Source organism: Calypte anna, chromosome 2, assembly GCF_003957555.1.
Source record: "Calypte anna isolate BGI_N300 chromosome 2, bCalAnn1_v1.p, whole genome shotgun sequence".
In the NCBI taxonomy this organism is placed as follows: Eukaryota; Metazoa; Chordata; class Aves; order Apodiformes; family Trochilidae; genus Calypte; species Calypte anna.
In genome coordinates this window covers 53,546,341-53,563,242 of record NC_044245.1, presented here as the reverse complement: position 1 = coordinate 53,563,242, position 16,902 = coordinate 53,546,341, and the positions used below count along the sequence as shown (strand labels likewise).

Below are 16,902 nucleotides of genomic sequence, written 5' to 3'. Positions count from 1 at the left end.
AGAAATGGCTTTTATACCATGCATGTTGTCTAAAGTGTATAAACAACTTATAATGGAAAAAATGGAAATAATGGACTTATAATGGAAAACTCATAATGGAAAAAAACCTCTTCTATCAGACAAGCCATATTTTAGTCCTTGAAAACTGGCAATTATCACACTGTACCTATTGCCTTTTACAGTATCTTCTTCATCCTTTAGAAACATTCCTATTCATTTCAATTAGGAGCAAAGAGTAAATAAATATAGTATCTCACTGAATACTGACATAGGACTTCACCTCATTAGTAAGTAATTTTTCTGTCTGGAAAAGATTCAGACCATATACTTAAAATGTTCTTCTACTCATGGTAATTTTTACATTTGCATTAAATTTGCCTGATTTAAAATGTACCTCATAATTTATCATTCCAAACACATAAATTCTAAGATCGTCTGACACACTTTCACTAGTTTCTCCTTAATCTATTTTTTTATATTAAATTTGTTTCAAAGTAAACAGCTATTTTCCTTTACAAACCATCCACTAAAATAGACTTTTGGCATTTTCTCTTTCAGAAATCCTCACAGATTAAATTCCTAGTCTGTCACAGAAGTTTTACATATACTGCCACAGTGTATATACTATCAAATCTACCAGATTTTAGGAAATATGCACACTTCACAAACTGAGGAAGAAAAAAAGAAAAAAAAAAAAGAAGACATTTACAGATAAATCTAAGACTCTTAACTATAATGAATACCTGTCCTATGAAGGCACAAAAATGCCTCTTAGAATCTAATTTCAGATATCGTAGAAATGCACATTTTCCCTAATAGCAGCAATGAGCAGACAAAATACACCGAAACGAGCCATTGCATTGAACTATTTATAACAGCATTGAGTACACAGTCAGGAACAGGAATACCACACACAAAGCTATTAAAATAAATAGTATTTCCTGTTCTTTACAACACACATTGCCTAACCGTTCCCAGAGACCTTTGGGTTGATTTTCAGTAGAGGCTTGAGGCTAAATTAAGGATTGAGTATGCCAGCAGACTGGAGTGAAATGTCCATAGCTGTCAGTTACTGTTAGTATCAATCTTCTCATGCAGGCACATAGCTTACCGAGGGACTTGAGCTCAAAGTTCATTTACAGCACAGAGGACCAACTGCCTATCCCTACTGAGTGCTAGAGTTTATATAATTTGCCATATATGCTATAGTAATTTTCTCCAGCAGCAATATATGCCCTACAGAAGATAAGAACCAGAGACTCCTAGCCTACTGTTGCAAGTATCCATCCTGAATGGCCTTGAGAGAGTTAGAAACATGCTCCCAATTCTTCTAGACAATCAAGAAAGCGTGTACCACGCTGGACTAAGATGTGCTGAATTTAGCAGACAGAAGTAAACTAATGCTTCAACTGTTGCAATAACCTCTGCCACTTTGGGGCAATGTTTTTAAATCAGAGAAGAGTAGATTTAGATTGGATGTTAGGAACAAGTTCTTCACCTGGCTGGTGTTAAAATGGAACAGGTTGCCCAGGGAGGTAGTTGATGCCTCATCCCTGGAGATAATCCAGGTGAGGACTCGCAAGGCTTAGAGTAATCTGATCTAGCAGACAATGTCCCTGCTTACTGCAAGGGGGTTGGACTATGTGACCTTTAGAGGTCTCTTCCAACCCAAATTATTCTATCATTCTATAGCTGTCATTCATGACACTGCTAAATAGAGAAACACCTCTACCATATCCCTCACATGATATTTGACTGTAGTTTCTCAGCAGAAAATCGAAACCATTTTTATAGCATTTTCACAGGAAATTATTGGCAGAAAAGTATTATTTTTAAATGGTTCTAGGTGGGTGGCTTTCATTCCCTTTAACTGGATTGACAAGGAGTGGAATCTCTTACTATAACCATTTCCAGTAGCTTGATTTTCTGCCTCTAACTAAAATGAAATGAAATTGAAATGAAATATTTAAAATGAAATATAAAATCCAGCCACTGATTCCACTTGGCTGCTATGCGACTTCTTTCTCATAACTTTTTTCTAGAAGGGCTTTGGTTAAATTATTTTTTAACTTTTAAAAAACAAAGCACTTAGTAATACATGGCTATGTATCAATTATTTAGACAATATTTTTACAAAATTGGTGGCTTTTACAAAAAGAAAATATTACTTTTTTTCTTAATTTTACAGTATAAAATGTTACAAATTTTGATGTAACAGACAATTCTTATAATCACATCTAGCTAATATTCTCTTCCTGATGGAATTCAATGGAACAAAGAACTTGATTTTTCAACTGCAATTGCAACAGATAAGCAAAGCACATCTTCCAAAAGGATCAGTGTCTGCCTGCATGATTTTGAAGCATTTTGTGAGCAATCTAAATACAAATAACCACAATTTATAAATAAAGGAGTAAGACACTCAATTCCATTCATCAACCTCACTTCCACAAATAAAACATTATTCAAAATTAATATTTTTGTATATAAATGATATTTCAGATAGATTGCAGATTTGACACAGTAAAATACATTATGAATAAATACTAGGATGTAGCAGGAAAAGGCAGCAAGAAATTAAAACATGAAACACATCCCACTGTAACTTTCCTTCTACAATCCCTTCTGCTTCATGGAAAAGCAGCACTTTCATATTTATACTTGTATCAACCCAAATTTTGGCATCACTTAGTCACCATGGAATTTGGGTCATTATTTTTAATCTTGTTAGCAATGGGAATTTGCACATTTTAAATTTTGCATATTATGATGACTGCTTTCCTTCTATTTTTCAATCACTTACTGTCCTGGACATACTTATGTATTATTGATGTCTTTCTTCCTCCACAGATGTACATCACTGCATCTTCACTGCTCTTATCAGGCATTATAGCAACACAAATGCCACTCATATGGCACTCTTACCTTCACATTGCTTTGTAGAACTATTCTTAACCTATGGAACCACTAGCACTAGGACCTAGCATCAGGGTACTGATGAAATTAATCTGCATTCAGCTGTAACATGAAATTCTCCTTTGAAGCTTTGCAACAAAGAACTGTATCCAGGTCTTTCATATAGTCACAAAGTACACTATTAATTTGCGTTTCCTAAATGTAACTAAGCATTGAGTGATAAATGAGTGTTGAGGGTTACTAGGGGAAGAGCAACTATATTTAAAAGCCTGTTACTAATAGATTAGTAACCAAAACCTAGCTCAGGTGACTAAAACAGATGGTTATTCCCTCAGAACAACTTTTTAGGTAGACAGTAACAGCCTTTTTCATTGATACAGTCCCTGTTGTTTGGCACCTGTAACATTTACAGAATCACAGTCATAAATGACATGAAAGAATACACTTGGTGTGATTCAGCTGAGTTCAGAAATCTAACTGGTCCAGGTACATGACAGATGGTAAGAAATAGCCAATTCTCATTGTTACTGCTTAAACCACAACATAGTAGGCGTCAATGAGAATTCATATCGTTACTGCCATTAGATTTAAACTCAGTCAGACCCTATACACCCACACCAAGGGTAATATGCAATATATGACATAGTGTAACTCTACATCAGAGAAGCAGTCACACTAAAAGTTATGTATTGTGAATTGTCCAGTATCTGCAAGCCATCATGTCTCCCCTGCTTTGATAGCTAGATTAAAGCTAGAACATTCAATCTCACTTTGATTGTGCTATCGTCTAGAAATGAAGACTTCTCCTGGAGATATTTTCCAATGCTAAGCCCACATTATTTCCCTTCAGAGCTTAAAAGAGCCAATATCCTATCAGTGGCATCTCTGGAAAGAACATAAGCTACATATATTGATACATAGAAAATAACATTGGACGTTTGATCTTGGCATAACAAATTCAGTACTAGTGTTATTCCCTGAACTTGATAGTAATAGTTCTATATTAACTTACCGAGAGTACAAAATAGTGCATTGGCTGAAGTATAACTGAACATTTTAGGGTCTGGTAAAATTCTAAGTTCAACAACAGGGCTTGGTGTTACCAAACTGTGCTGTTTCTTGGGACCAATAAAGTATAGAACTTGATAAAGAATAGTTTATGGACTGTAATGAGAAGCAAATGATATGCAGCTCCCTTCACTGATGCAACCATAAAATTTCAGAAACCTATAATGAAGGAGTTTGCTAATTTGTTCTGGTCATGAGGAAAACCAGCCTAACAATTAATCCTTCCAATCTGATTAGTCCTGGCTACCCAGCCTTCCCAATTGCCTGACATCCCTTGGCTGAATTCACTCTTCAGCAGGGGAACAGTAGAGAAGGTATCAACCTCTTCAGGGTCTCACATCCCCTAAAGCCAACCATGACCACAGCTGACATCCAATGCAGTTAAACTTGAACTGCTATATAAGGCACCTGAAGCCACTCCAGGTGTCCTCTCTGAACAAAGCATGTTAAAAGTTTTTTTTTTTTTGGTTTTGCTCCCGGAAAGCTATAAGCTTTTTCCCCTTGGAACTCTACCCAGACATTGCAAAATAGCTACAGAGGTTTAAGAGAGCTATGAAACCTTTGACAACCACCAGTCACAAAGATGATTTTGAAGAAAACCTACATCTAGAACTCATGAGGTCAAACTGTGTGTAGAGACAGCAAGAGGGAGTATTTATGACAAACTCCAACTTACCCTGCTTACATGGCATGGCATGTGAACATTTCAAATACCATGACTATAGATAATTATAAAGAGTTTTTCAAGATCTGTGTATATTTCTTGAGATTATAACCATGCTTAGATACTCATAGCTATATACTAACACACATATACGTACCTATATATGTGCATGTGCATATATATCGGCAGTTAAACCTCAGTATTCCAACACCTTGAGAAGTTTCAAACATTCATTTCATATTTCAGAATATTAACATTACATTTGACTTCTATATTTCACTGTGTTCCTCTTTTGTTACTACCTAAAGCAGTACTTACACTGGGTCAAAAATATTTATGAAATGCTGTAAAATGTTTCTATTGTTAACACTTATAACAAGTAATTTGTACATATAAACACATAAAATAGCAGAAAGCTTGTCTTCCACATGCTACTGCAAAAATCTATTAATAACAAAAGGCTCATATTCTCATTAAGTATTAAAGAGATTTAAAATGATAGGTAGTAAAATAAATCACTGCAAAGGAAGAGGGGTTAAAATACTTAAATCTAAGAGGAAAAAAATGTTTGATTCAGAATCCCATTTAAGATTGAATTTCAAGAATGATAGAAAATCAAGTATGCAATCAGCTCATACTGCATAAACTATGTGTATTTATTTATCATGTGTATTAAGTATTCATTAGGGTTTTATCTAGTTCAAAATGAAAAAATCTTAGAAAGGTTTTATAAAGTAGATAGTGAGAACTGCAGACATCTGCTTACACTAGATTCTTTTGTATTGATAAACTGTTCAATTCCATTTTATCAACATCTCTTATTAAACTTACTAGTTGACATGATTTGGAAAATACAATACCTATCTACTAGTGTGTATGTATATACATATGTGAATATATAAAAAATATTCTTACCAGGATGACTTGGAAAAGTACTGGAAAAAGATGGGTTTCTTCCACAAGGCTGTAAAAATATATTTTAAGATTTATTTAGAAAGAGAAAAGAACTCTTGTTTAACACACTAAACTCACAAAAAAGCAGACTAGTAAAATAGCTGTTGCCAAAATTCATGACCCAGAACCTCAGTTTTTGACTAGTTCTTAAGAAAAATTAACTCCACACTTCTGCTATTAAATAGAAACAGCAATGTTATACTGCTTTGGAAATTACTTCTAGGTCTGTTTCACTGATATGACTCAAGTGAGTGGAGCAGTAATTAAATTAATATTTTTAAGTGGCAGAAATTAATCAAAATACAGAAATATAACATGCATATTGTATAACAGCATGCACCATTAAATAATTTAAATTAATGGACTCAGTACACACAGTGAAATTTTAAATATGCTGTGTTTTTTAAAGTACGCTACATTAACTTCTCTAGGTTAGCATGTTAATATAACAAATTTGTCAGCCAGTTCTCTTAACAATATTGAGGCATTTTACTCAAAACAATTTAGCTATATTATTCAGAATTTCAAAATCAGGTAAAAACCAGTATATAACTATTAATAAGAAGAATATTCTCAAAAAAGATTAATACTTCACATGAATGCATAATTTTCTATTCTTAAAACCTAAACACGTTTATTTATCAGTAAAGCACGTATATCTCTCAAAAGCACTACAATGACATATGAATTACATTACTAAATACTCTTCGCTGTATTATGCTGTGTAAATTCTTCCCTGGAGACATTCAGAGCCCACGTGGATGCATTCCTGTGTGACCTGCTATAGGTGACCCTGTCCTAGCGTGGGAGGTGGACTTGATGATCTTTTGAGGTCCCTTTCCAATCCCTAACTTTCTACAGTTCTATGAAACTGAAGAATACTTCTCTCTTCTCCTTTTACACACTCTACTAGATGCCTATTTACCCAGTTCTTTTCTCGTGTCTTTGTAACATTATGAAGTGGTTCATAAATATTAGGTAGGTTTTAGCCTTGGAATACAGCTATAAAACAAGGTTATATTATGAAATCCATGTAATAAATGCAGAACTTGACCAAAGTGAGTTTGTCTAGAAGTGTTAAACATGTCCATTGTGACTATATACTCAATAGAGGCAGATGCTTTTGCACACTTATTCAGGAAATTCAGCACAGATTACATACTACAAAATGGTCTTGTGCGTGGTACATCAGTTAAGAAAAGAAAGCTTTTAATATAATTATTTATGAACAAACAGGAGTCATAACTGACTAAAATAAACAGCTCCACATTTGAAGCTTTACTCCACAGTATCCTATACTGTCTTCTGGTACAACAATGATAAGATTAATTCTGTTTGGTAAACTATTTGTTTAAAAGAACCCACACATTACTAAAACTACATGCTTCCATTTAACAGTTTTCATTCATGTCCAGTAAGAAAAAGGAGAAGGTATTATTTTTGGATAGTGTAAGATAAAGCACTAGACTGTGAACTAAAGAAACTAAAAGGAATTACACATTCTCTTCTATTAGCTTAATGAGAAAATTGAAAGGGGGCTAGAACAAACATCCAAGGGTCATAAAATCCTTCATTTAGACTGATGTACTTAATATAGCTAAGTAACAGCCTTGTTCAACCAAATATGTTCAATTTCTCTTGCATGTAGAATTGTAAAAGCACAAGTTACAGATAACAGAAAACCTAATACACCCTGAGAAAGAAGAGTTTATATAAGTGTCTTCATTTGAGAGTACCACAGTAAAAACTGCCTGTGGCCATATAGGCCTGAGCACACCTGGGCACCTCACAGCTGCTGTGGGGCTGTGGCTTTGGCAGTGACAGTGGAGAAGGATGGGTAAGGTGACCCAAATGGACCAATCCCAGTGCCCTTGTCCATGATGATCAGTGTAAAATGGCTCCTCAGAGAGACCTCTCCTGGCCTCTCTGGCTTATGTATTAGGGTCTGCTTGTTGGTGATCTCTCCCTGGTGTCCCACATGTTATCTTCTCACCAGAGAAGAACACTGTTCATCAAGGCAAGTCACCTTCTCATTACACTCTCAGTAGGACCAGCTCAGCTGATCCAGTATTTTGGGGAGCTGTCACTGGGATTTTGGATTCAGGCACCCCCCCACCTGTAAGCAGTCTTGATTTCTACAGAGTTAAGATGTTGAGAAAAGCTAAGATGAAACCATAGCAAATATCACATTCTTAAAGGTCATCTGCAAACCTATAGGATTCAAACAAAATAGCTTCAGTCTTTAAAGAAAATTATACATGTAACTTAGCTGAAGCATGAAGTTATGTCAAGCACTGTATTAAGGCAAAGCTTAAATCCAATTTATCTCCACTTTGCATATATGTTTGCAAGAGGTGACATCACCTTCATTGCTATCTTGCAAAGTTTACAAAGGAAAAATCTTAAAGCAGATGAAAGAGGAGTTTAGCTATGGAACTTATTTCATAGACTGCCCATAATTTCAATCAAAGTATTTTGTTTTTCTGATATTTTCAAATTTATATTAATTTATATAAAATCAGATTCTATCCTATTTGGAAAATGTATTGTTTTCGAATAATAATGGTACATGTAAGGTAATTATAACTCTAAATGCCAAGTACTCACATTTCCTTTTCATTTATATCTACACCCAAACTACACTAACTCAAAGCAACTGGTCATCTGATTTTGTGAGACTTGCCATCAGTATTGTCTGAATTTTCAACTCTAACAATTTTCAGAAGGAAATTATACCTCCATTTTTATATAATTATACCTCCACGTGAGATGTTTTTCTCGTACTTCCTTATTTGCCTCCTTGCAAAATAAACATGAACTGCAAGGCAGTGAGCACAGAACAAAGGCTTTTTGTTACACTTGTGATTCCTTTAACAACCCCAGGCACCTACTTCGAAGAGTCTTACAACAGGACTTCTGGTTTAGAATGAAACCTTTCTGTCCCTGCAGCTGCATGCAGAAGGAAGTGAATTCACCAGTCTGTGAATTCACACTGCCTTGCATTTGCTTCTCACAGGAATAATTCCAGTACACAATAATAAAAGCAGTCTGGAGGAGACAGCATAAGACAAACTCCTTTCTTATTAGGCATCAAGAATATCTGTATTTATCCCATATCCAAAATTCTTTTCAGTTGCATGTGTTCAAGCTGGATACTATATCAAGTTAGAAAAAAACCCAAAAGGAATATATTTGAATGAATAAAATTTCTGACCTTGTGTCACTTGCAAAGCAATTTAACCATGTTACTATTTTATTCCTCTAACTAAGAGTCTAACAATTAAATATTTTTATTTAATTTTTTTTAACTGAATGTTTTTAGTAAATTCTCTGCTCAAATACAAACCCATGAATTCTACATGTCTAGATTGATGGTTTCCTTCTTTATAAGTAGGATATGCCTGCAGGCAGTCTATACCTAGAGTGGCAGCACCCTTAAATAAAGGAAACAGGGCCATTTTTTTCCATAAAAATACAGAGTATTGAATTTTCCAAAACACTGAGATTTGTGGTTTTAAGTCACTTCTTTTTTGAAAATCAACATATTGTAGTATTGTCATAAGTTTTGTAAAAACAATTGCTACACTTGGAGTAAATACTAATAATAAATCTTTCAAAATAAACACTTTTCCTAAAAAGGACAGTCATGAAATAACATTCACAACAAAAACAAGGAGTTAACATACAATCAGACTTCGATTTTGATCCCTGAAAAATGATTTAGGAATTACAAATCACAGAATTCCCTTGGTTGGAATAGACCTTCAAGATAACTGGCTCCAATCATAAGCTGGCACTTACCAGACCTTACCTAAGTCATATCCCCAAAGACTGTCTACAGAACTCTCAAGTACCTCCAGCAATGGCAACTCCACCACTTCCCTGGTCAGCCTGTTCCACTGTTTGATAACCCTTTCAGTTAAGAAATTCTTCCTAACATGCAGTCTAAAGCTCCCTGGCTCAACTAGAGCCCATTGCCTCTTGTCCTAACACTTGCAACCTCATTGAACAGACTGATAACCACCTCTTTACAGCCTCCTTTGAGGTAGTTGTAGCAAATGATAAGGTCTTCACTCAGTCTCCTTTTCTCCAGGCTAAACAACCCCAGCTCCCTCAGTCACTCCTCATAAGACTTGTGCTCCAAACCCTTCACCAGCTATGTTGCCCTTCTTTGAACATGCACCAGGAGCTCAATGTCCTTTCTATGGTGGGGAGCCCAAAACTGAACAATACTAAAGGTGGAGCCTCACCAGGGTGTAAATTGATGCTCTTCATACCCATGATGTACTGTAGTCTACCATTGTTCATGTCTGTATTTTTGGTCTGGATTGATCATAAAATTTCTAAACCCACAAGCATGCAAATGTTTGCATTATCAAACCGAAAAGCTGCAATAAGGGCTGAAGAACAGACACAAAAAGGCCAACACTTTAGCAGCATGGAACACTTGTAGAGATGTGAACTCATGTTTCTGAGTTGAAATAGCCTCTCCATGCATTGGTACTTTGAATGAATTAGAGTGCACAAAGTTACTCCTTTTAGGTGAATCCCAAATAATAAGGACCCATCACTGAAAGGGAAACATTCGAAGTCATCTTACTGTCACACTTTCATACCATGCATTTCAGTAGCAAAGACGCCGATTTTAAGAAATATTATACTAAGTCACTATTTACAGGGTATCTAGCATAAAGTACATCAATGAGAAAAGAAGTTATCAACGTTATCTTTAGGGAACCAATTATTTTAAATTTAATTTTCATGATAAGAGTTATTCTTCTATTCCTGTTTCTAAGCATTTTCAGCTACTGTAGTTTACATTTCAAATGACACCGAGGAAAGAAGGAAGAGAGGACTTTTGGCCTTTATGGAGGCAGAAAATTATGTTGGATATAAAACAATTAGATTTTTATTTTATGCTTTACTTTTTCTAGTAGACAGGAAAAGAAAACACAACAATGACAATCTATGTGAGCGATATGCATCACCATTACTTGATTATATTTTAAAGATGTTTCACAAGTGTATAATTAATATTGAATATGGAAAATTTAACAAGTAAAGGCTGACTGGTATTCATAAACACCAAGTAAAAAGAGCTGATAATTAAAATAAACATACACTGTAAGAAAAATAATTGAAGCAGGACATTCAAATATCTTGAGTATTTGCTGTCAAAACTGTTTAAGTACATGAAATTCAAGGAAAATATTTTTTCAGTAAGTACCATATGAAGATTTGTATTCAGTGTATTGATCCACAGAAGTTTTATTTATGTATCAAGATGAATCGTTGAAAACTTGCTGTAATTATGAGGTGAAAAGAAAAGGGTTTACTTTCAGTCCCAGCTCATGAACTGTCTGCTGCACAAATTTATTGTAAAGGTATTAAAGCAATTCCAGTCATCTAGCCAGCAGTCTTGGCAAGCTTTCTGTAGGAGACAAATTTGTAGTTTTCAATTCTTGTTCAGTTTCCAGCTTCAAAATTTTTTTATATGAACATTTGTCTTTTGATACATCTAAATCACAGTATAATGTGTTTTGCCAATTTCTCATTATTTCCTACAATTTTACCCTTGTCTATTCACAAGTCACTTAGAATACTGAACCAATAATCCTAAAATAAAATGTCCCTCTTGTTCTATATAAAATCATAACATAAAGTCATTCTCAGTCAGTGAAGGACAAACTCCAAGAGGGCATGAAAATTATATTGTCTTTTAAATTTATAAGTTAAGTGTGTTACCAGCCTCAAATATTACAGTCCTACAACATGGTATAAAAGAATACCCTATACCAGAAGCTTGAGGCACTAAGGTTTATCATCATAAAGAAAACTTATGAAGCTCTCTGACAAAGTTACAGCTCTGCAACTGTGCCCTGCACATTCACTGGCAGCCATACAACTTCTGCCTTACAGGTATTACATAAAATTTCTTGCTTTTTAGTGTATATCATATTTGTTTTCTAATTAAAAAAATACACAGGCTTGGTTCTTTAAAAGTGATTTGATAAACTGTAGTTCTTTCCCTTGAGTGCCAAGTCCTGAGGGATATTTTGCCTGGAAAAATTATATTAATATTTCCATTACGTGTTATCTTCATGGTCTCTTGACACCCATGAGTCAATAATTCCTCCTAGCTTTGAAAATAATTGATTTAGTCTAAAACATGAAAAAATACATATTCCAAGCCTTTTTTCAATGGTCTCCTATTTTATTCATCATTCCAATAGCAAGGATTTGAGGTTTAAGCCTGTAGTGTTACAATCACATTATTGATGACACTCTAGAAAGGAAAATTGCTTCTCTGAATGCTCCTCCTGAAATTAATATTTACTTTTTTAATATATACAGAGCCTAGCTATCAGTATAAAAATAAATGTAGTTGGTTCCATTGTTGACCACAAAAATAGTCCAATATTGCTAATGATGAAACCTGCACAGCACAGTTAATTTCAGTTTGTTCAGTGACATGTTTCAATATGAATACATAGCTGGTAATTTTTCTATTTCACTTATCTCTGGGAAACCAAAACAGGAAAACTATGTATTGGTTTACCTACAACACAACCTTGAAAAAAAAGAGAAATTGATTTACAAAGCCATAAACTAACATTGGCTATAGATTGATTCATTCAGCTTTCCATGAGCATTTTTACAGATATTTTTTTTCCTCTCAATGTGCATAACAATTCACAGCTGTAATCTTAGCCCTAATATGACTGCTACTAGAAATTAGAAATTCTAGAAAACAAAAGCTCCGTTTTGGACTTCCCTTAAGGATCCTAAACCATTTTCTTGAGCAGAGCTTTTTTGATTGTTGTTACTGTTAAAACTTGAAAACAAGTATTTTCTGCCATGCTGGGATTGCATATTTTAGACTGATATTGTATCCATCTGGAAAGCAAGAAAAACAATTACACTGTTCCTTAAGTTTTAAAGACTTGTTTAAAGGCCAGGAAGCACAATATGAAAAGTCCTTTCTCCAGTCGTGCTACTTTTTTACATTCTATCAAATAAAAACTGCAATAAAGATTTCATAAGTTAATTCTCAGACTTTTATCTAACATAATATATCTTTTCTAGAACAAATCAATAGCTCATTAGAAAAGTTATTTCAACTGTATCTCAGATACTTTCCAAAGCCTTTTCATTTTTATGCATTGTGTATTTATAATTTTAAAGTCAAGCCTGACTGCGATTTCAGCCCTAAGTAGATGTAGATTTCTTAAACCTGAAAATCATCCTTTGCTAAATCTAATTATTAGATATATGAAAAGCTTCAGACAGTCCTGAAAAACATTTTAGCCTTAGGCTGTTAGTCATATGATTTAGTTTTACTTAGTCCTGGGATCCGGACTGAATGATCTTTATGGATCCTTTCCAAATTGAGATATTCAGTCATTCTATGATATGAAAAAACACAACAGTAACATATCAAGCAAGGCATTCTTGCTTCTGGCCTTCTATAGCTAAGCACCCTCATCCCTGAGAGTGTTTATGCATTACTATTTGCATAACTAAGGACTGCAATTAGTCTTATACATCAACCAAGACCTTTGGTTATTTTTATTCCGGAGAAATTATAAACACGGTCTGTTAAAAGAAAGAATAAGGTTGAAAAATACTTCATGGAACAACAAAACCAACACTCTACCAACAAGTTAGATTATTTCCAAGAAGGCAAAGCATACACTTTACATCTCAGACTTCCAACACCTTGCTAGTCAGATAAGTTAATTGAAATGGACCCACATGGTTTTTCAAAAGGTGATCTGTAAGGTTTAAACATAGATGCAGTTATCTGCATAAGAACCAACCTGTGTTTGCAATGCCCTAAGTAATGAAGGTAAGGTAGGTCTTACACCTTCAAGTGAGCTTGTTTGAGACTTCTCTCTTTCTACATTTCCTAACTGGTCATGATATAACACGGAAGCATCATCAAGTATATTACATGGGTTTGGGCCATAGTTCTAGAATATAGTCTACAGTATTATAAATTCCTCTAAATATTCTTTCCACCCTCAAAAAAAAAATCTTGCTGGAATTTAAAATATTAAAAAAACCACTTTGGACTGATGTTTTACCAGGGACAAATGAAGGGAGTTGGCGAGACAAAAGGAAAGGTCCCAGCTCATACACTGGAGATTGCTTCTTTAGGCAGTTAACTTGCATAGATTTCAAGTGCTCTCAGTTCCTACAATATTTGATTCTACTCCATGACCAAAGGCTGTCACAATTTCTGAAGAATGGAGGAAGTTTGAAAGAGAGATACAACACAAGGCTGACAAGCTTTCCACAAAGCAAGACCTTTTCTTCACAGAAGTACTTATAGTCAAGCATCTCTTAAATATTTTTAAAATAATTAAAGAATATTTAAAGAAGAAAAAAGTCATTAAAGTGAACTAAAGGCATCCATTCAACAATGGGATTAAAATCTGAATTGAAAATGAAGATCAACATTTCCAGTTTTAACTTGTGTAGAGGCTGCAGCTCTTGCACACTGCTACCTCTATTTGCTCTTCCTATGCTGTCTCTAGGAGACAGACTATATCCATTTAATAAAGCTGTAAGCAGGCAGATCACCACTCAGTATAACAATAACATCTTTCAGTCCTATGGATATCTCATCCATTAAACTGAAAAAAAGAAAAAAAAAAAAAGAAAAAGGAAAAAAAAAACAACCCCAGCATTTAGAAATAGCAGCAATTCTGAGTTGGATCTGCATCAGGATTTAGGTGCCTTCATGGTCCTAGAATTTCCAGTAATAAAAAGTAGAAACATCTACATAGGTGGAGAACATGGGCCTAAACTGAGGCTTGTAATATCCAGAACACTGAGCAGCAATCTGGCTCATCTGGCCAATATTAAGGCTTAAAAAGCTTTTATCTTCCAGGTTCAGAAATCAATACTGATTTAAGATTCAGCCTCATACATTATTCACTGCTTTTCTTTTTAATAAGGATAGTTCTGGGTTTCCAATGCATCCTGTTGGTTACCAAACATTCTCTTTCAAGGTGTAAGAGAGACCTATATTCCAAATCTCCTCTTCAACCCTAACCTTCTGTCTCCAGGGAGATTTAGCTAGTAGATTATGTTAACTTCATAGAGGGTTACAACACTCCAGCCTTTCTTTGTGAAGCTGCCTTACTGAAGAGAAAAAGGATTGGAGGTTTATTAGACCACAGAAGGAGAGGAGGACTCTGTCACCTATTTCTGCAGTTGATCATCTAGCAAAGCGAGATCAAAAAGGTATGATCTCTTTCATAGGAGAGATTTAAAAGACAGAAAATGTGATGTTATTATATGAAGTCAGATGGGACAGTATGAAAACCTGGCTACTACAGACATTCTAAGCTGAACAAAAGAGTAGAAGCTACTCTGAAGAACAGAACTGGTAGGAACACAGAGCAAGAACCATGACATTCATTGTAAAGGGAAGAAATGTCAAATCCATGACTCGAAGAAGTCAGTGAATATGTGGACACAGGAGAGATAGTTGATAGTTGATTCTTGAGTTTTCAAAATGTATTTTACAAGGACCACTACTAGAGGCTCTTAAAATAGTCTGGACTGTTCAGATTGCAAAAGGTACAGATAAAGGAGATAATACCCCAGAAACTTATGAAGTAGCATTTGCTTCTTTTTCATTGTAAGAAAGCGGTGGCATCAAATTAAGTAGCAAGTTCCAGAGTAAACAAAGAAGTCCAAAGAAAATCTCTAAAGATGATTAAAACTCCATTGCATAATCACTTGCATATAAAGAACAATAAATATTGAAAGTTACTTGTAAAATATCTTTCTGAACCCATCTAAATGGAAATTCTTCATTAATAGCTACTATCTTCCTATATGACTTCAGAGAATGTGTGGGGCCACTTCCTTGCCTTCTTCCTACAGACTTTGAGCACCTGCAGCAGTTGAACACAATGGATTGGATAGTGGTTTAGATTTATTTCATGCTGAACAGCAAATTTGTGGCAGAACTGAATTCACTCTAGGCTGCAGTTCCAACCACAATACCCTAACCAGCTCACCTTTCCTCATTATTTGCTATATTTTTTTATTAATATTCCCAATAACAACAACAAAAAAATCAACACTGAAAGTAAAAATAACCAAGAATGTGTAGCAAGACGAACCTCTTTTAGGGAATGGCGCTTCAAGGTCCAACCAGGTGTTCCAGCAGAGACTCACGAGCAATGCTCTAAGCCTATGGCTCTCAGAGTTGACTAGCCTGGATTGGTGCTGTTGCTCCAAGAGCAACTGGCCTCTCTGCTGGCTAGCTCGGGACTGAGCTGAGCTTGTGTCTCAGGACTCACCTTTTATTGGCCCCCTGGTCCTGCTCATGCGCAGTGGGGGCCCACCCTAATTAGCCACAGGTGGGCTTAACACAAGCTCACGCTCACTCCCTGGCAATTAGTGGCACCTGGTTCCTCATTTCACTACAAGAATGAATGTATTTTCTCCTTCTGTTTAATACTTTAATTAAAAGAGTAAATATGTGAACCTTAAAAAATATTTCTCAACACTTGACTTGTGTAACATCAAACAGTAGTCTCACATTTTTAAAACGTAGGCATTCATCAACTGATCAGCAACACAAAAGAGGAAACAAAATTACAGGTTTAAGGTTAATAGCTGATTTCTTCATTAAAGACGAACTTCTATAAAATGCAACACTAAGGAGTTGTGTTTAACATTAAAAGCGGTGATTAGTATTTCAGTCAGTACATGAACAGACTATGAGAACTCATTTGCAACAATGAACTTTGAACACTGTCTTTGAAATGAATTACAATGGTGTGCAACTTGACAACAGTGTTATTAGCTGCCACACAACTTTTCAAGTCTCTTGCAGGCCAAGTGCTCCTGCCTGGTGATATTCAATAAAGAAGCTAAATGAAATATTTTACCAAATCACTGGATAAGCAAAAATCATTTGACTTCTTTGCTTGTTTATATCAGCATTATTTCTCTGAGAAGAAAATTAGGGTTCTTACAACTCAATTTCTATAGTTGTGAAATTAGTGTAATAAGAATTGGTTTTAAACTCTACATAAATATTCCCCAAAGTCTCTCAACTCATCTGCATTGTGCTTTTCTCACTAATGCTGTATACCTCTACCTAGCATGTAATTCAACTGTTGAGCTCAACAAGACTAGGCCTTATAGGATCATGTATTATCAAAAGTACCCATATTAGTTTATCCATATACGTTACAGAAAATAAGAAAACACATCAAAACAGAAGATTAAAACAGAGAAGTAATTTAGAAGCAAATAGATCTACTTTAGCG

At 34.9% G+C, this 16,902-nt stretch overlaps 1 protein-coding gene across 1 annotated transcript in view; it reads right to left on the bottom strand.

Moving 5' to 3' along the window:
* ULK4 (unc-51 like kinase 4) overlaps nt 1-16,902 on the bottom strand; it is a 205,602-nt gene that overhangs the window by 108,882 nt on the left and 79,818 nt on the right. The window contains exon 31 of the mRNA XM_030445373.1: nt 5,564-5,612. Within this exon, the coding sequence (XP_030301233.1) occupies nt 5,564-5,612 (49 nt within the window). The remainder of the gene's footprint in view (nt 1-5,563; nt 5,613-16,902) is intronic.